This window comes from Panthera onca, chromosome C2 (genome assembly GCF_046562875.1).
Source record: "Panthera onca isolate mPanOnc1 chromosome C2, mPanOnc1 haplotype 2, whole genome shotgun sequence".
NCBI lineage: Eukaryota > Metazoa > Chordata > Mammalia > Carnivora > Felidae > Panthera > Panthera onca.
The window spans coordinates 156,471,389-156,490,666 of NC_138347.1; the positions used below are offsets into that span (position 1 = coordinate 156,471,389).

The 19,278-nt window shown below is 47.5% G+C and overlaps 1 protein-coding gene across 1 annotated transcript in view; it reads left to right on the plus strand.

Moving 5' to 3' along the window:
* The window catches only part of TRIM71 (tripartite motif containing 71), a 67,777-nt gene extending 60,321 nt beyond the window's left edge, over positions 1 to 7,456 (plus strand). The window contains exon 4 of the mRNA XM_060638156.3: positions 634 to 7,456. Within this exon, the coding sequence (XP_060494139.3) occupies positions 634 to 2,085 (1,452 nt within the window). The 3' untranslated portion in view covers positions 2,086 to 7,456. The remainder of the gene's footprint in view (positions 1 to 633) is intronic.
* Positions 7,457 to 19,278: the final 11,822 nt, after the last annotated feature.

Consider the following 19,278-nt stretch of genomic DNA (forward strand, 5'->3'; position numbering starts at 1 on the left):
TTGTGGACAGGATGCCTCTTTACCCTCAAACGCTTCTGTGTTTATTTCCTCTGAGCAAGGGCATTCTCTTACATCATCGCAGTTACTCAAATTCAGGAAGTTCAGCCCTGGAACCATGCTAGTATCTGACCCCTCGGTCCCTGCTCTGTGTGCGGCAGCCCTGTTCTGTGGGGTCTTTTCGTTTTTGTTTGAGAGAGAGAGCACACGGGTGGAGGAGGGGTGGAGGGAGCCGGGCGGGACAGGGGAAGGGAGCGAGGATCTCGAGCAGGCTCCATGCCTAGCCTGAGCCCTCAAGCCCCAGCTTGGTCCCACGACCCCTGAGATCACGGCCTGAGCCAAAATCGAGAGTCGGATGTTTAAGGGACTAAGCCACCCGGGTGCCCCCACCCCCCCCACCCCCCGCACCCCCGGTCCAGGATCCTGCACTGCAAGCCGTAGTCCCGTTTTCAGTCCTCTCTCGTGATCTGGGACGGTTCCTCGGCCTCCCTCCGTCCTGGGAGTGTGGCCGTTTCTGAAGAGCACAGGCCGGCCGTCCTCGTGCGGCCGCACGACGTGTGGGTCTGAGTGACCGGTGCCGGGCCGTGCGTCGCTCCCTTGCCTGCCTCAAAGCCTCCGTGTTCTCTGTCCCTGCAGGTGGAGAAGATCCGCCAGGTGAAAGCCAAGTCCCTGTACCTGCAGGTGGAGAAGCTGCGACAGAGCCTCAACAAGCTGGAGAGCACCATCAGCGCTGTGCAGCAGGTCCTGGAGGAGGGGAGGGCGCTGGACGTCCTGCTGGCCCGGGACCGCATGCTGGCCCAGGTGCAGGAGCTGAAGACCGTGCGCGGCTTCCTGCAGCCCCAGGAGGACGACCGGGTCATGTTCACGCCCCCGGACCAGGCCCTGTACCTGGCCATCAAGTCCTTCGGCTTCGTCAGCAGCGGGGCCTTCGCGCCGCTCACCAAGGCCACGGGCGACGGCCTCAAGAGGGCGCTCCAGGGCAAGGTGGCCTCCTTCACCGTCGTCGGCTACGACCACGACGGGGAGCCTCGCCTCTCAGGGGGCGACCTGATGTCGGCGGTGGTCCTGGGCCCCGACGGCAACCTGTTCGGTGCCGAGGTGAGCGACCAGCAGAACGGGACATACGTGGTGAGCTACCGGCCGCAGCTGGAGGGCGAGCACCTCGTGTCGGTCACCATGTGCAACCAGCACATCGAGAACAGCCCCTTCAAGGTGGTGGTCAAGTCGGGCCGCAGCTACGTGGGCATCGGGCTCCCGGGCCTGAGCTTCGGCAGCGAGGGCGACGGCGACGGCAAGCTGTGCCGCCCCTGGGGCGTGAGCGTGGACAAGGAGGGCTACATCGTCGTGGCCGACCGCAGCAACAACCGCATCCAGGTGTTCAAGCCGTGCGGGGCCTTCCACCACAAGTTCGGCACCCTGGGCTCCCGGCCCGGGCAGTTCGACCGGCCGGCCGGCGTGGCCTGCGACGCCTCCCGCAGGATCGTGGTGGCCGACAAGGACAATCATCGCATTCAGGTCTTCACATTCGAGGGCCAGTTCCTGCTCAAGTTCGGCGAGAAGGGAACCAAAAACGGGCAGTTCAACTACCCTTGGGACGTGGCGGTGAACGCGGAGGGCAAGATCCTGGTCTCGGACACCCGGAACCACCGCATCCAGCTGTTCGGGCCCGACGGCGTCTTCCTGAATAAGTACGGCTTCGAGGGGGCTCTCTGGAAGCACTTTGACTCCCCCCGGGGCGTGGCCTTCAACCACGAGGGCCACTTGGTGGTGACCGACTTCAACAACCACCGGCTCCTGGTCATCCACCCCGACTGCCAGTCCGCGCGCTTCCTGGGCTCCGAGGGCACTGGCAACGGGCAGTTCCTGCGCCCGCAGGGCGTGGCCGTGGACCAGGAGGGGCGCATCATCGTGGCCGACTCCAGGAACCACCGGGTGCAGATGTTCGAGTCCAACGGCAGCTTCCTGTGCAAGTTTGGCGCCCAGGGCAGCGGCTTCGGGCAGATGGACCGCCCCTCCGGCATCGCCGTCACCCCCGACGGGATGATCGTGGTGGTGGACTTCGGCAACAATCGGATCCTCATCTTCTGATCCCGCTCTCTGGGCTTCTGTGTTGGGGTGCGCGCGTCTCCCTCTGTCTCCGTTGGAATTTCAAAGAAGAAACAGTCTCAGGGAAATTTCTTTTTTTCTTTTGTTGAAAGAGAACAAGAAGAGTACAACATTGCTTAAGTCCTACCTCATCTTTATTTTTTTTACAGATGAATGTACTTCTCTTTTCTGCAGGGATTGAGCCTGTGACGTGATAATTTCTATCTACCTCATGAATCTTTGCATTTCCTTCCCCAGCAGGCCCTCTGCCCTCCTCCCCACCCTCACTCAGTGGAGTTCACGTTTCCCTCTGACCCTCCGTGGGGCGTGATATGCACAAGCCTGGCGTCTCTGTGGCTGGGTGGGGGGCACTGGATGTGTGTGGTGGGGGTGTATTCTGTAGATTGAGCCAAGGAAACATGAAAAAACTAAGTAAAAAAAAAAAAAGAAAAACTATAAAACGTGGAAAAATAAGATTTAAAAATGCTTAATTATAGAGTATTTGTGTTCTGGAGAATACTGTGTTTTGGGGATTAGATTGTGTTGTGTGATCTTGATCTTTTTGGGGAACTTTTTTTTTGATTTTTTGTTGTTTTTTTTTTTAAATGCTGCAACAGAGAACTTTTCTGTGTTCTCCTTTTATACCTCAGTGTGTTTATCATCCTGTTCAGCATCTTTTCTTATTCCTAGAAAATGTGGCTGTGTCTGTGGCTTGCTAGCCAAGAAAAGCAGACTGTCGTATTCATATTTTAGGATATGTGATCCTTGTTTCCTTTAAGGGACGTTGGGTACACCTGCGTGTTTGTGGGTCCGAGTCATCTTACACCAGAATAGTAAAGCTGCGGGTGACATACCACCACCCGAAGAAACTTTTCTTCTCACGCTTTGGTTTCTAAAAAATAGATGTAGCTTAGGATTTTGGATTAAAAGTATTCTCAAAAGTTAAGTACTCTTAGTTTGCTGTTGGTTATCAAGTTCAGTGGAAGGAAGAAGAAAATCAACCCCGTTCTCAGAAAAGAGGGTATCCGGCCTGCCGGACCGGCTGGCTTGTGTGCGGGCGGGCAGGCGAGTGCCGAGGTAGTCCACGTAGAGCATGAGAAAGAAACAGGCTACCCCGGCACTCTGAGGGAGGGTGGAGGTCAGTCCCCGACCCCGGCTTGAATGTCGTTCTGTTAATGCTAGGTGTTTCTTTTCCTAAGAAGAGTAGGCAAAGAAACGACCTTTTACTTTAAAAGCACAATTTTTTTCCTGCTTTGGAAGTTCAGGGAAATAGAATGTTTGAAAGTCAGACGGGAACAGCTCACCCCCGCGCCCTCTGCCCGGGTCGCTTTTGCAGAGCGGTCTGCTTCCGAGCCACGCAGTAGGACCTCGTGGTTCACGTGGATTTTTTTTTTCCCCCCAAAGGCCTTTGAATGTAAAGGATTTGTAAACCAAATTGCCCCAACCCAACATGTAGGATGTAATGCCTTTTGTGAAACCTCTCTCTCGGTACCAAAGAATGAACACTTAAGCCAGGCTCCCGCTGCAGAACTGTGGGATGGCGTCCGTCACTTTACAGGGTTGGATTGTTGTCAGCCAGACTCGGGTACAGAGCCTTGTGCGTCTGGGCATTATCTGTCTTTCAGGTGGGAAGTAGGTACAGCTGACGTTCTGCTGGTGAGGACCTACGTGGGCCCCTGCATTCCCCCAAATACTGAGTAGGAACCGAATTCCAGAGTGGCGCACCTCGGGAGGAAGAGGTGGTCTCTGACGATGGGCTTACGGGGACACCTCTTGTCGAAACGGAAGGACTGACGGGTCAGTGTCTGTCCCTGTATGTACGAGAAAATTACCCTTGCAATATGGACGTAGTTCTAAACGAACAGGAAGAGCTAACATGTGCAGAAATGTGTTTTCTTCCTCCCGGAGGAAGAAAGGGTGCCGGGGGCAGCGTAGCGAGCCAATCATTGGTCTCCTGGACATGTGCCACTTTCAGGGGACCCTAGGTCTTCCCCGTCGCGTTAGAGCAGGGTTTCTGAATGACCAATGTGGGGAAAAACTCATGAAGGAGAACCGCATGCAATAAAGGATCCAAAAATTGGAAAGTAGCTTCCAACTGCTACCTCCCGGCTGCTGTGTTTCAGGGGGAGGAGGCGTCAGGAAATCCTGTTTTGGAAAACCGCCTTTTACTGAAGCATTTGGTATTGAGTCCTTCCCTAGTTCCTATTCAGTTGCCTCTTATTTGCCCCTAGGTTCTAAGTTCTTTGGTAAAGGGTTTGTATAATTAAACATTTTTGTTTTTTATTTTGGAATAACTCGGTGCTGACCTTCCTCCCTTCGCCCTCTCCCCCCAACCACCCAACAAACCACCCTTTAAACACCAAAGACAACTGGTTTTAAATGCTTACGAAACTTTATTTTGAAGAAATGGGTCTTGGAAATTCTTAGAAATGTTCTCGGAAACCTGGGATGAGTTACTTCAGGTAGTCACTACCTTTGAGTCTCCCATCTGTGTTCTGATCTGCCCTTCCCGGGGCCCCCGTAAGTGGGGGGCTCGCGGGACCCGAGTGAGAACTTCTCTTGGTGAGTGGCGGTAACGTGAAACTGCTAAGTTAGCATTTCTCTGTGGATTTGGTTGTAAAGCCAGGGTTTCCACACGGGACCGAAATGATCGGGTCTTAGTTAATAGACTGACCAGTTTGCAGGCTCAAAGCTCGTAGGTCCCCCCTCCGGAATCAGTGTGGAGGTACGAGGTGCTGCCTCTTGCCCTCGGGGGCGGGACACCTCCTTACCTTCCTGCACCCCGAACTGGGCGTCGCTGCCATTTGAGAAGCATGGTCACACTTGGGAAGCTTTTGTTTCTAAAACACTGGCCGTCTGTGGCTGCCCATGATCGACTCCTGACCCACAGGGATCGGTGCGAAGCACTTGGGAGTGTGTTTGTTGTACAAGGTGGAATGCTCCAAATCAAAGAGCGAGGAGAAGAGCCAACATTTGGGACTCTGGTGTGAGTGAGGCCGCTCAAAATAAGGGTTTTTAACTGGATATCTCCTGCCCGTTTATGAGGTGATGCTAGGGTAGGTAGGAATTGGGTCGAGGAGAGGAGTCTTGAACTTGAACATGGTGAAAAGATAAGGTCGTGGGTGCTGCGAAGGAGGAAGAAGTATAAACTGTTTCTAATGAGTAAATGTGCTGTTCAGACAATAATCCCCATGTTTGTCTGATCTGGTCAGGTGGCAGGGTGGCATGGGGCGCAAGGTCGGTTTATGCTTGGACAAGATCCCAATTGCATTTGGGTATGTAAGTTTGGGTATCGAGATGGCTAAATAAACCGTGGATAAAAACCACTTTTGGTTGACAGAGTTGACATTTCAGAAGTGTTAGTCTTTAAAAAAAAAAAAAAAGTCTTCTCTCTGTAAACTTGGTCACGGGAAGCAGTGCTGTCTGGGAAACCTGTGCTCTAGTGTGGCCGGCAGGTGGCAGGTGATTTCGCCGGAGCCCGTGGTCCCCGGTGGTCCCCAAGTGCACGCGAGCTCCTTGATTGACGGATGCCCTTAAGTCTAACTTATTTGGGGAAACACCTACAAGGGTACCATAAACAATCTAAATTGTGTGTTGGGCCAAAAGAGTCGCCAGATTGAGGCACTTTGATGGAGTTCTAAGAGAATGGCTTGAGATCGGCTCGTCCGGTTTCGTTCTAGTTAAGCCAAAGCTTAATGATTTCAGGAGGGAAGTCTTTTTAGGCTTGAAGCAGCAGAATACTGTTTGTGTATGTGTTGTCTTCCCTTTTGGAAGATTCTACAATTGTTGTGTTCTGGTAGATAGCGAAAGATACGCCAAAGTTCTACGCTTGTTTTTCTGTTTGAAAACAAAAATCCAGTGGTGCCAAAAAGTACTTAGGGTATTTATTGAAAACATCACTCTCCTTGATTTTCCCACAGTCTGGGGCTGTATAAAAGTCAAACGCTTGTGCTCCGTGTGAGGATGCCCTAAAGCCAGGCCCTCCTGGAACTCGAGCTCTCTCTGGCTTCCTGCAGGCCAACGGCACGGGACGCACATCCCCTTCCACACCACACCATTTGCTCGTGTTTAGTTTCTACCTCACTGTTGGCGAAAGTCATCTACCTCATGTTCGCATCTAACGGGTCTCTGAAAGGCATAGTATTAGTCCCTGGGAGGGTGGGGGGAGGGGGAGGCGGTGGGAAGCTGCCTCTGGAAGAAAACGTTTTTCTGAATCCAGAACTGATTTCTCCCAGGAGAAACGTTTGATTGACCTTGAAAAAGAAACTTTGAACCCAGATATTCCCGTGCTCAGGCCAACGTAGTCCTCAATCCCAAGTATTACTTACGATCTGGCCTCTCCACCCCAGTAGAAAGTACGCACGCCATCACCTGGTCGCTCAGTATTATGAAGCTACTGGTTCGCCTGACCTGTGTGAGGACCTAACTGCAAATAAAGACCTTTAGGTCTCTTTCTCTCTTCAAGAGAAAACTATTTTATCTCTAGTTTGAATGTCTGCAAATGTACCCTTTTAGGAGCAGTTCTAAGGATCTAGTTGTTGCAAACCTCAAATGTTCGAAGGGAACGGGAATCCTTTAGCCTTCATGATTGTATGTGTACCTTTTCTGGACCCAGCAGGGTGTTCATCACCATGACCTTGCGGCGGCCACTGCTTTACTGAACAGTGACTGGGTGAAGTGTGTGTTGCTCTTTTGTTTTGTGTCTAATTGTTTTTTTCCCTACCAAAGGTAACATGTTGACGGGTTGTTCTTTCCTTTGTTCTTTTTTTTGTTTATTAAATACTTGATGAAGTCGAAGCACACTACCATGATATGCTGTGTTGTGTCTCCACCTCTCTCCTGCCCCTAGTCCATTTGTGTTTTGGTTGGAAGAGAGGGTCCTAAGACCACTGTGATTGCTACGAATTGGGTTTAAAAATGTCATGGTGAAGAAATACCTCAGTGATGTCTCTTTTTAAAACCGATCTTACGGGTTCACAAGCCAGCCTGGTGGGATGTTTTCCATCATCACTTAACCAGTAATGGTTCTAAAAGTTTTGTGTATCCACACGGTCTTAGACCTCCTTTTAATGATTGTATTAACTCCCAAGCTCAGGTAGTATTTTCCTTAAGGCTCTGTCTCGGAGCACACTGACTGAATGTTAACGTGTGTAGCAAAGCGTTTACTTTCTTTAAATAACCGGCTCTGTCTCAGTCCTTTATGTGTCTAGCAGTCTGTGTAGTTGGTTTTCTTCAGAGGAAGGTTTTTCACGTTTCTGGGATGTTCTTGTTTCTAGGGTGGTAAGGTTGCTTTCCTCCCCCCGGCCCCCCATTCTTTTCCCTTGAAATCAATGCAGGTGAGAGGGTGGGCAGTGGGTACGGGACGTTGCTTTTAAACTAGCATGTTAGTTATAATTGGGTGGGTGGGAGGGTAGTGTTGTTTTTTTTTTTTTTTAATGAATCTTGCTTAATACTGTCCATTAGCTGTCATGCCCAGTCAGCAAGATAAGTGTAGAACACGTGACTTTTTTTTTTTTTGGGTTTTGTTTTTTTTTTTGTGAAAAAGGTTGAATGCGGAATTGGAGACATTAATATGGGCGTGTTGCCAGATGTTAGAATGACTAAGTTAAAACCTTTTGATTTTTTTTTTTTTTTTTTTTTTCTTTTAATTTGTCCAAGGCAGACCTGATAAAAGGGATATTCCCCACCAGAAACCATCCTGCAAGCCTGTCTGGGGTGCTGCCTTTTGACACTTTCTTGAACGGGCGTGACAGGGGTGCTGCAGAACCCGTCAATTAAGTGAAGCGTGGGGAAGCCAAGGTTTCCCCCCAAACCTTTAAAGTGGGTTTTTGTTTGGGGTGGGTTTTTCCACCCTCTGAATTTTTACTTGTAAATCCTAGATGCTATCCTGCAGGCTGCAGGCATGACAGGCAATGAGCAGGCGAAGAGCCAATGGGAAAGTGTTCGAAAACTCGTGTGTTAGCTAACAGGGCTTCTGAATGTATCGCTGTGGTCCACAGAGAAGGCTGGAGAAGGTAGCAAGGAGATGCCGTATCAGCTACTACAGCCTTAAAACAAAGTTGGTGTCTCTTTGGACTTTAAAATTGTTCCTATGCAGCTTATTTTATTTTTGTTGAATCAAATAAACAAGAGGGTTTTTCCATGGAAACCTGTGTCTGTGTGATCTTTGCATCCAGAATAAATAAATAAGGGGGTGTGGGGGTGTGGCGCTCCACAGAAAGGAAATCTGTGAGGAGGGCGGCCCAGAGTTGCAGTCTGGCCAGATTGGGTCCACGCAGGGTTTTCAAAAGGGTGGATCCTAGCTTTTTTTTTTTTTTTTTTTTTTTTTTTTTTTTTTTTTATAAAGGGAATGTGAGGTAGCCCAGATGTTTTCACAGCTGGACTTCTGCGTTCTGGGGGATTTGGGGTCTGGGAGCTCCAGGTCTGCCTTCTCAAGAGCTGAGGAGCAGACATCCCTATAGAGGGACAAGGGTTTTTTCCCAGTGACCACAGTTCCCCTTGTCCCCACACATGCCACTGCCCTGAGGGAGGGGGCGGCCTCCTCTGCCTGGGATGATGGGAACCAACTCTGGGGGCTAAGCTTCGCCCTGAGAAAAAAGTGAGCAGCTCGCTCGAGTGGCCCGTCATCGGCAGAGGACCAGAGACCCCAGGTGGCCAGAGACTTGTTGAGCTCAGTGTGTTTACGGCTCCCTTGGAACTAAGTGCTCCCCAACTTGACTCACCCGTTCAGTGTCTCTCCCCAAACAGCCCAGGTTTGGCCTTCGGATGGAGTTGAGCAGTGCGCTGTGATCCTCTGCGTTCCTCAGGACTCCTCCTGTCCTGTGTCCCTTTCCCGCCGTGGGAGAGTTCAGAGGCCCCGCTGCGGCTGGGTGTTCCCCTTGTTCGAGTGCCTGCCATAGGGAACCTCTGCTCTTCCCTTCACTGGACCTCATGTCAGCAGTGGCCATTGGAAGGTTTTTTTGCCGGTGGCTCAGTCGGTCGAGTGTCCGACTTCAGCTCTGGTCACGATATCACGGTTCGTGAGTCGGGCTCCGCGTCACGCTCTGCTGTCGGCTCAGAGCCAACTTCAGACCCTCGGTTCCCCCTACCCTGCCCTCTGCCCTTCCCCCACTCACTCTTGCTCTGTCTCAGAAATAAACATTTAAAAATATAAAAGAGTGGGGGGTTTTGCCCCAGCGATCCCATCTTCAAAACTGACACCTCCCGAGTAGCAGCTTTCCTGAAGACTCCGGATGGAAATAGGATGTCGTGGAGCCTGAGTCCCAGCCCCTCGTCTCCATTTCCTTCTCCAGGTCCCTCACTTCTATCCTTTTACCTCTAGCCAAACACAATGGGAGACGCTCTTCAAATGTGAAAAGTTGGATGGGTGCACTTTTTTTTTTTTTTTTTAAAGGAAAGGAATCTCCTTAATCCTCTGGAGGATCTAGGAAAAGTTGCTGATAAAATGAGGCAGGACCCATTTCTGCGGGGAGTGCCGAGAAGGAAAGCACTAGAACAAATCACCTTCCCTTTAGGCCCCCCATGGCCTTCCGTCTCTTCCACTGAGTGAGGTGAGCTGGAGGGACCCAAACCTGAGGGTGACTGTGCTCCTTTGCAGGCAGCTGGCCACTGAGGCTGCCCTTCTGGAATGTTAGCAGCCAGTTTACCATACCACGTAGGACGTCGCTGGAACCCGCATTCGTTGCCGATGAGATGGTAAAGTGCTACAAACACTCTGGGACACACCTGGCGGTTCTGGGTGTTGAGCAGGACCCCTCGTGGGTGTGTGTCCGAGATGAGACCCGTCCACACAAAAACCAGGACGTGTGTGTTTATCGTCACGCGGTTCACGGTAGCCGGAAAGTGGAAGCAAGCCAAATGTGTCTCAATGACTGCGTCCACAAAATGCGTATTCTTACGACGGACTCTTATTCAGCCGTAGACAAGAATGAGGTACTGGTACACGTCATTTTGTGGGTGAGCCTTGGAGATGTGACAGAAGCCAGCTGGACAGCGTTTCCCCTACACGAACCAGCCAAAGTAGGCACCTTACAGAGACAAAGCAGGTTTCCAGTTGCTGGGTGCTGGGAGTTTGGGGGGAATTGGCAGTGACTGCTGTGGGTTTGTTTTTGTGAGACACTTATTGAAAAAGATTTTTAACCTTTTGTCTTCTTTTTGAGGTTTTATTTATTTTTGAGAGAGCCCGAGTAGGGGAGGGACAGGGGGGTGGACAGGATCCGAAGTGGCCTCCACGCCGGATAGCGAGCTCGAACAATGAACCGCAAGATAACGACGTGAGCCCGTCAGACACGGATGGGCTGAGCCACCCAGCCGCCCCTTAAAGCTTTTATTTTTAAGTAATCTCTACACCCAACGTGGGGCTCGAGCCCACGATCCCGCGATCAAAAGTCGCATGCTCTACTGAATGAGCCAGCCAGATGCCCATGTAAAACATTTTTTAAATGAGCCCAAGGTACAGAGACTTCCTATATCATCAACATCCTCCTGGGGTTTCTTTTGGGGGTGATGGAAACGGTCCGGAATTAGATAATCATGATGGTTCTCTAACAAAGTAGGTGGCTTTTATGATCCATGAATCTTCACATGAAAAGGCACACGTAACCGGTAGAGAAGGCAATACGTGTGACTACCTTAAAAACCTCCGTTAAATGAAAAGTTCGGATCGCCTTTCCTGGCCTCCTTGTGTTGACGGTCCTGTGTGGATACTTCTGCCCCGCAGGCTGTGGGCTGCAGTCACAGACGCGGTGCCACCTGCTGGCTAAAGTTATTTCATTGCAGGACTCTGGCCCCTCTCCCGTGGCCACGGGCAATACTGTGCCGAAAGGCAGCCAGAATCCGGCAGTGAGGCCGACCCAGGGTAGCACACCCAGCCAACCAGCCGGTACTTACGACCGAAGTCTGTACAGTCGTTTTTTTTAAATGTTTAAGAAACCTGCCCGGTGAACAGTATCAAAAAGTGAAAGAAAAAGAGGAGCCTCAGGGGGAGGGTGTGACAAACCAAAGAACTGATACCCAGCGTAAAGAACTACAAATCAATAAGGGAACGTAGCCTGGTTTTTATTTTTTATCATTTTTTTAAAGTTTTATCGAGGCATTCTCTACACCCGGCATGGGCCTCAAACTCACGAGACCCCCAAGATCCAGAGTCGCATACTCTTCAACTGAGCCAGCCGGGTGCCCCAACATAACCTCCTTTTTACAAGCCGATAAAGGATGTGGCTAAATAATTTACAGCGCTCAACTCTACCAGGAGTCCGGGAAATACCGGCTCGAGCAGCAATAAGGTACAATTGGATGCCCTTCGACTTGATAAAAACGTAAGTCCATTTAGAGCAAGTGTTGGTTAGAAATCGGAGCTGCCCACGGCTGGTGGGAGTATAGCCCCTTCCCAGCGGAATTTGTCAGTATCTTCCAAAGCTGGAGATCGGGGGGTACACTTAGGTCCGGCAGTCTCACCTTCAGGAATCCGCTGTGGAGAGATTCTAGCACATCGGGACATACAGAGTGACCCTGTTGCTCGGAGGAGGTCACCCCAAGTGTCTTGTCAATGGTGGGAGACGAGTACATTTCGTCTGTTTACTCAATGGAAGTCACAATGAGTGACTGGGAGCCGTGTCGATGCATCTGAAAGTCATAATATTGAGTGAAAAGAGCAAATTCCAGAACGACTGGACAGTGTGCCTTTTACGTAATTGAAGAAAAGCACAAAACAGGGCTAGGTATTTGTTACAAATTTTTGTTCGGGGAGCATTAAGCGCCTCGGCGGGCTGCAGGTTGGATTTTTTGCTAGTTTTTCTCAAAACTCACAGAAATGTGCACGAAAAACAGTTGCATTTGTTGGGTGTATTAAATGCTAGTACGTGGCACTGTCGTCTAGGAGACATCAAATTCCTTTCTAAGCAAGCAAAAGCGTAGCACTACACGTTCGGGGAGAAAGAGTTGTCACAGGGAAGCAAAAACCAAACTTTTCAACGTGTCCGAGGAAAAGGGCGTGAAGGAGGGGTGAGGAGGGGTAAGTGCTTAGGTCTCTCGTGGAAAGGAAATCTCTTGAAGCCCTTCACCCCCACTTTGTACCACTCTATTCTTTCTAGAAAAGCAAAGTTCTGTCATCGTTCCTGTCTGTCTGTCTTCTGCTGTCGTGTTTCACGAAGTCAGAATCTTTCAGTTGAACTGAAAGTGATTCCTAGAAGTAGGCGGGCTCAGTGAGTTTCAACCTTCCTTACTATGTGCTTTGTTACTGTTCCAGCTCCTCGGTCCTCCTGGGCCTTTCCTTCCTTTCATACTTCTTTCGGCTTGATTAAAGATTTTGAAAAGTATTCTGCTTTGTCCCATTACCTCTGAAACTATACATTCCCTTTCTTCCTCCTGTAGTGGCCACTCGTGACAAACTTGTGGAGGCTGAACCCGGTTCAACTCGCAAGGATCCAAGATGATGAGTACAATGGATGTAAAAGTGAATGTGAAGAAAGGGAAAAGGAGTCACAACTAATTATAACTTTTAAAATGTGGACGAATACCACAGGTATCACAAAATTAAAGGGAGGGGCGCCTGGGTGGCTCAATTGGTTGAGCGTCCGACTTCCGCTCAGGTCCTGATCTCACTGTTCGTGAGCTCAAGTCCCACGTCAGGCCCTGTGCTGTCAGTGCACAGCCCGCTTCAGAGCCTCCGTCTCCCTCTCTCTCTGCCCCTGCCCTGCGCGTGCGTGCTCTCTCTCTCTCTCTCTCTCTCTCTCTCAAAAATAAGCATTTAAAAAACAAAACAAAACAAAATTTAATGAAAACATTTATTATTAACTGCCAACACATCTCTGTAATACTTTCCCCCCATACATTTTTGTCCCCAGACCCTTTAACTGCCTCTTCGTAGGGCAACGATATTTTATAATCTCATGTATGAGATTATGAATATTATTCAGAGGGAAAAGAAAAACCCTCTGGAAGGATTGATTTAAATTTTATTTTTGATTACTGGTCATTTAGGGACATTTCTTTCAGCTTCATCGCTCATTGTCGTGACTGCCTCCTGTCCCTTGTTCAGTGTGTTTGGGGTGCTGAGGGGAGAGAGACAGACCCCGAGGGAACACGGGCACGCAAGCCTAGGTCCCCCTGCTCCTGGGATCCCTTGTCTGGCTGCACCCTCCCTACCTGGTCGTGGATGAGGGTCAATAACTCAAAGGCGGTCTTTGAGGGGGAAGATGCGGTCCACGCATCCTGCGGTCAGATGCGTGCCGTGCTTGCTCAGTGAGACCCGACGCGGGGTGTTGGTGGCTGAATAGAAACAGCGCTGGCCGACCTGGGCCTGCCTGCGGCTTCAGGACCACCATCCCGAGGCCGAGTTCCTTCTCGAAGGAGACAGAAGACAGACCTCATTAGCTTCGTGCCGGAACTGCTGAAACTGCCCCTGGGAAATTATCAGTTTGTTTGTTTGTCTGTTTGGTTTCCTTCCTTCCTTCCTTCCTTCCTTCCTTCCTTCCTTCCTTCCTTCCTTCTCTCTTTCGTTCTCTCTTTCTCTCTGTCTTCCTTCCTTCCTTCCTTCCTTCCTTCTCTCTTTCGTTCTTTCTGTCTTCCTTCCTTCCTTCCTTCCTTCCTTCCTTCCTTCCTTCTCTCTTTCGTTCTCTCTTTCTCTCTGTCTTCCTTCCTTCCTTCCTTCCTTCCTTCCTTCCTTCCTTCCTTCTCTCCCTCCCTCCCTTTCTGATAGACCTCATTAGCTTCATTGTCAAACTGCCTCTGGTAAATTATCAGCTCTTTCTTTCTTTCTTTCTTTCTTTCTTTCTTTCTTTCTTTCTTCCTTTCTTTCTTTCTTTCTCTCTCTCTCTCTCTCTCTCTCCCCCTCCCTCCCCCTCACTCTTTCTTTCCTTTCTTTCTTTTCTCCTTCCTCCCTTCCTTCCTTCCTCCCTCCCTCTCTCTTTCTCTCTCTCTTTTTAAAACTTTTTTTTTTATGTTTATTTATTTTTGAGAGAGAGCGGGAGACTCTCTGAGGATCTGCGCTGACAGCCTAGAGCCCGACACGGGGCTCAAACTCACCTACCGTGAGATCATAACCCAAGCTGAAGTTGGAAGCTTAACTGACAGGAACCACCCAGGCGCCCCTCTTTCTTTCTTTTTGAAAGATCTCATTAGCTTCGTGGTCAAACTGCCTCTGGTAAATTATCAGTTTTTTCTTTCTTCCTTCCTCCCTCCCTTCTTTCATTCTTCCTTCTTTAGTGAGTTCTATGCCCAGTGTGGGGCTTGAACTCACCACCCTGAGATTAAGAGTTGGATGCTTTACTGAGCCAGTCAGGCGCTCCAGCCGGTATCTTTTTAAGTACTGATTCTGCCTCATTCCCTCTTCTGTCTCTAGGGTCTTATTGAACGAGTGTATCATCCATATCTCTTACCTTTGCTTCTATATTTCCGTCTTTTGTCTTTATTAGCTTTTTTTTCTTTAATTTATTTACTTATTTTTATTTTTTAATGTTTATGTATTAAAAAAAATTTTTTTGATGTTCATTTTTGAAGGAGAGAGAGACAGAGCATGAGGGGGGAGGGGGAGAGAGAGAGGGAGACACAGAATCCGAAGCAGGCTCCGGGCTCTGAGCTGATAGCACAGAGCCCAACAAGGGGCTCGAACCTGTAAACCACAAGATCATGACCTGAGCTGAAGTCAGAGGCTTAACCAACTGAGCCACCCAGGTGCCCCTCATCTTAACCATTTTCAAGTGTACAGTTCAGTAGTGTTAAGTGTATTCACATTATTTTTTTTAAGATGTTATTTTTAAGTAATCTCTACACCCAGTGTGGACCTTGTCAAACTCGCAACCTGGAGATAAGAGTCTCATGCCAACTGAGCCAGCCAAGTCCCCTACATTCACATTATCATACAATTGATCCTAGAACTTTTTTATCTTGTAAAACTGAAACTCCATATCCATTAAACACTAATCGTCCTGTCCTCTCCCCCAGCCCTTGGTAACTACTTTTCCATTTTCTGTTTCTACAATTTTGACTACTTAAGATATTTCATATGGGTGGGTGAGATCATACAGTATTTGTCTTTTTGTCACTGGCTTATTTCATTTAGCATAATATCCTTTAGCACGGGACAGGATTTCCTTTTTTATGGCTGTGTTATATTTCACGGTATGCATAAACCACATTTTCTTTTTTGGTTTTTTAATTTTTTAATGTTTATTTATTTTTGAGAGACAGACACAGCACATGAGCAAGAGAAGGGCAGAGAGAGAGAGAGGGAGACGCAGAATCCGAAGCAGGCTCCAGGCTCTGAGCTGTCAGCACAGAGCCCAATGCGGGGCTTGAACCCAGGAGCCATGAGATCATGACCTGAGCTGAAGTCAGACACTCAACCGACTGAGCCACCCAGGTGCCCCTAAACCACATTTTCTTTCTTTATTTATCCACTGATGAACATTTGGGTTGCTACCTCTTGGCTATTGCAAATAATGCTGAAAGGAACATAGGCATGCAAATATCTCTTTGAGGTCCTACTTTGAATTCTTTGGATATATACCCAGAATTGGGATTGCTTGATCATGTGGCAATTCTATTCTTAATTTTTTGAGGGCCCGCCATACTGTTTTCTGTAACACTTGTACCATTTTACAATCCTACCAACAGCGTTTTCCTCCTTCCCTTTACTTTTCTCTCCCCTTTTTCCTTCTCCTTTTTTAAAAAATTATTTAGAAATTATTTCAGATTTACAGAAAAATGGCAAAGATTGCACCGATGGTTCCTGTATACCCTTCGCCCAAATTCTGCTAATATTAACATACTGATCAAGCTGATAAATTAACATTGGTATAATACCATTAAACTACACACTTCTTTTGGATTTCATCAATTCGCCCACTAACGTACTTTTTCTGTCCTGGGACTAGTTCTAGTATTAGTCATCCTGTCTCCCTCATCTGCTCCGATCTGTAGCAGTTCATCAATTTTTCCTTGTTGCTCATGGCTTTCGCACTTCTGAGGAATATTGGGTCAGATATTCCTCACTCGGGATTTGCTCGGTTTCCTCATGAATAACTGGTGTTTCGAATTCTTCGGGAAGACGATCTCAGAGGTTATATGCTCTTTTCATTGTCATTGCTATTGTTGCTAACAGGAGGCTCATGTTACCAACATGATTTATCAGCTAACCTTGATCATTGGGTCAAGATGGTGTCTATAAAGTTACTACTTTTTCCTTTCCATAATTTATTTGTTAGATTATTATAATTTCTATAATTAATATTTATTTTTTTAGAGGGAGACAGAGAGCAAGCAGGGGAGGGGAAGAGAGAGAGGGAGACAAAGAATTTGAAGCAGGCTCCAGGCTCCGAGCTGTCAGCACAGAGCCCGACGTGGGGCTCGAACCCACAAACCGTGAGATCATGACCTGAGCCCAAAGTTGGACGCTTGACTGGCTGAGCCACCCAGGTGCCCCAATATAAGTTTGCTTAAATAGAACTCTTGGGGCACCTGGGTGGCTCAATTGTTTAAGCGTGTGACTTCAGATTAGGTCTTGACCGTTCAGTGGGTTCGAGCCCCGCATCAGTCTCTGTGCTGACAGCTCGGAGCCCGGAGCCTGCTTCGGATTCTGTGTCTCCCTCTCTCTGCCCCTCCCCCACTCATGCTCTATCTTTGTCTCTCAAAAATGAATAAACGTTAAAAAAATTTTTTTTAAAAACCTATTTGGTCTTGGCTTTACCCATAGGAACCCATGACATTCTCTTTGATACTGGGCAGTCTTGTTTTCCCTATTAACGTTCTTACTGGCTATGTCATCAAATTCTGAAATTCTCCATAAAAGACCTAAAAACTTACCAATATTTTAACATACTAGGACTTGCGATTTTCATTTTTGGGGAGAAATTGCCTCTAAATTTTAATTTGGAAGGTGGTTAGAATAATGCTTTAGAGAAAAATTGTATTAACATGACATTAGCAGTTGGTGCTTATGTTAAGAATCATATACAAATTATTTATGGTATTTGCATGCTGATCACCAAACAAACATCAGTAAAACCTGGCAAAATAAGGAACGAAAAAATGTCGAAGTTTCTTCCCTTTATATCACACTGGCCAAAATAAATACGAGAACAACCCGGGGTGAGATGCCAGGGCCCGGTGGGCTGAAGTAGAGAATGATAGTGTCCAGGATGGGACGGCCTTGGCTTTGGCCTGCGCAGCTCAGAAAAGGGGTCTCTCCTCATTGCCTCGCTCTTCAACATCAGCCATTTGCTCCCCCTAAGATGCACAAAATGCCATATCATTAATTGTAAAAAGTCAAATTTTTTTTAAGATTTTATTTTTGAGTAACCTCTACACCCAAGCATGGGACTTGAACTCACAACCGTGAGATCAAGAGCCACATGCTCTACCAGCTGAGCTAGGCAGGCGCCCCTCCAACTTCTTTCTTATAGAAATTAATAATTTTTTTCTTTTTGCCAAAACTGATTTTATTTATTTTTTTGACAAAATTTATTGTCAAATTGGTTTCCATACAACACCCAGTGCTCATCCCAGTCCTTTAAAAAGTATGACAGGGCCACTGGCTGGCTCAGTCGGCTAAGCATCGACTCTTGATTTTGGCTCAGGTCACGATCTCAAGGTTGAGCCCTGTGTTGGGCTCCACCTGGGTGTGGAGCATACTTGAGATTCTCTCTCTCCTTCTCCCTCTGCCCCTCCCCAGCTCACTCTCTCTCAAAAAAAAGTATGTTATTTTCTTGATTGTAAAGAGCCATCAAATAAGATTATCTTTCTTCAAGCTTAATGTCGTGTGTTCACTGAATTTCCATCTCCCCGAGGCCTTCTGTGGGCCATTTCCACAAAGGGACCTCCTCCTCTGTGGTTATGCCTCCTAGAAAAAAATATACTGTTGTCTTTTTGTATATAAATTTATGGGCTTCATTTTCTCATTATGGACCTTCTATATCCTTTTTTTTATTATTATTCCAGTATAGTTAACATACAGTGTTATACTAGTTTCAGGTGTAAATATAGTGATTCGACAATTCGATACATTTACTCAGAGCTCATCCTAAGTGTGCTCTTTAATCCCCATTACCTATTTCTCCCATCCCCCAAGTCCCCTCTGGTAACCATCAATTTGTTCTCTATAGTTAAGAGTCTGTTTCTTGGTTTGTCTTTTTCTTCCCCTTTGTTGATTTTGTTTCTTTAATTCCACATACGAAGGAAATCATATGGTATTTGTCTTTCTCTGACTAATGTATTTTGCTTAGCATTATACTCTCTAGCTCTACCCAAGTCATTGCAAAAGGCAAGATCCATTCTATTTTATGGCTGAGTAATATTCCATCGTATGTATATACCATCTTTTTTTTTTTACATTTTTATTTATTAAGTAATCTCTACACCCAACATGGAGTTTGAACTCATGACCCTGAGGATCGAGAGTCTCATGCTCCACTGTCTGAGCCAGCCAGGCACCCCTATATCACATTTCTTTTATCTATTCATCATTCGATGGACACTTGGGCTGCTTCCAAAATTTGGCTATTGTAAATAATGTTGCGGGGCACCTGGGTGGCTCAGTCGGTTGAGCGTCCGACTTCGGCTCAGGTCATGATCTCCCGGTCCGTGAATTCGAGCCCCGCGTCGGGCTCTGTGCTGACTGCTCAGAGCCTGGAGCCTGTTTCGGATTCTGTGTCTCCCTCTCTTTCTGACCCTCCCCCATTCATGCTCTGTCTCTCTTTGTCTCAAAAATAAATAAACATTAAAAAAAATTTAAAAAAAAATAATGTTGCTATAAACCTAGGGATACATGTATTCTTTGAAATTAGTGTTTTTGTATTCTTTGTGTAAATACCCAGTAGTGTGATTACTGGATCATATGGTAGTTCTAATTTTTTGAGGAACCTCCATATTGTCTTCCACAGTGGCTGCACCAGTTTGCAGTCCCACCAACAGTGCACAAGGATTCCTCTTTCTCCACATTCTTACCAACACTTGTTTCTTGTGTTTTTGATTTTAGCCATTCTGACAGCTATGAGGTGATATCTCGTTGCGGTTTTGATCTGCATTTCCTGATGAGTGATGTTGAGCATTTTCTCATGTGTCTGTTGGCCATCTGGATATCTTCTTTGGAGATATGCCTATTCATGTCTTCTGCCCATTTTTAAATTGGATTATTTGAGGTTTTTTGATGTTGAGTTTTATAAGTTCTTTATATATTTTGGATACTAACTTAAAAATTTT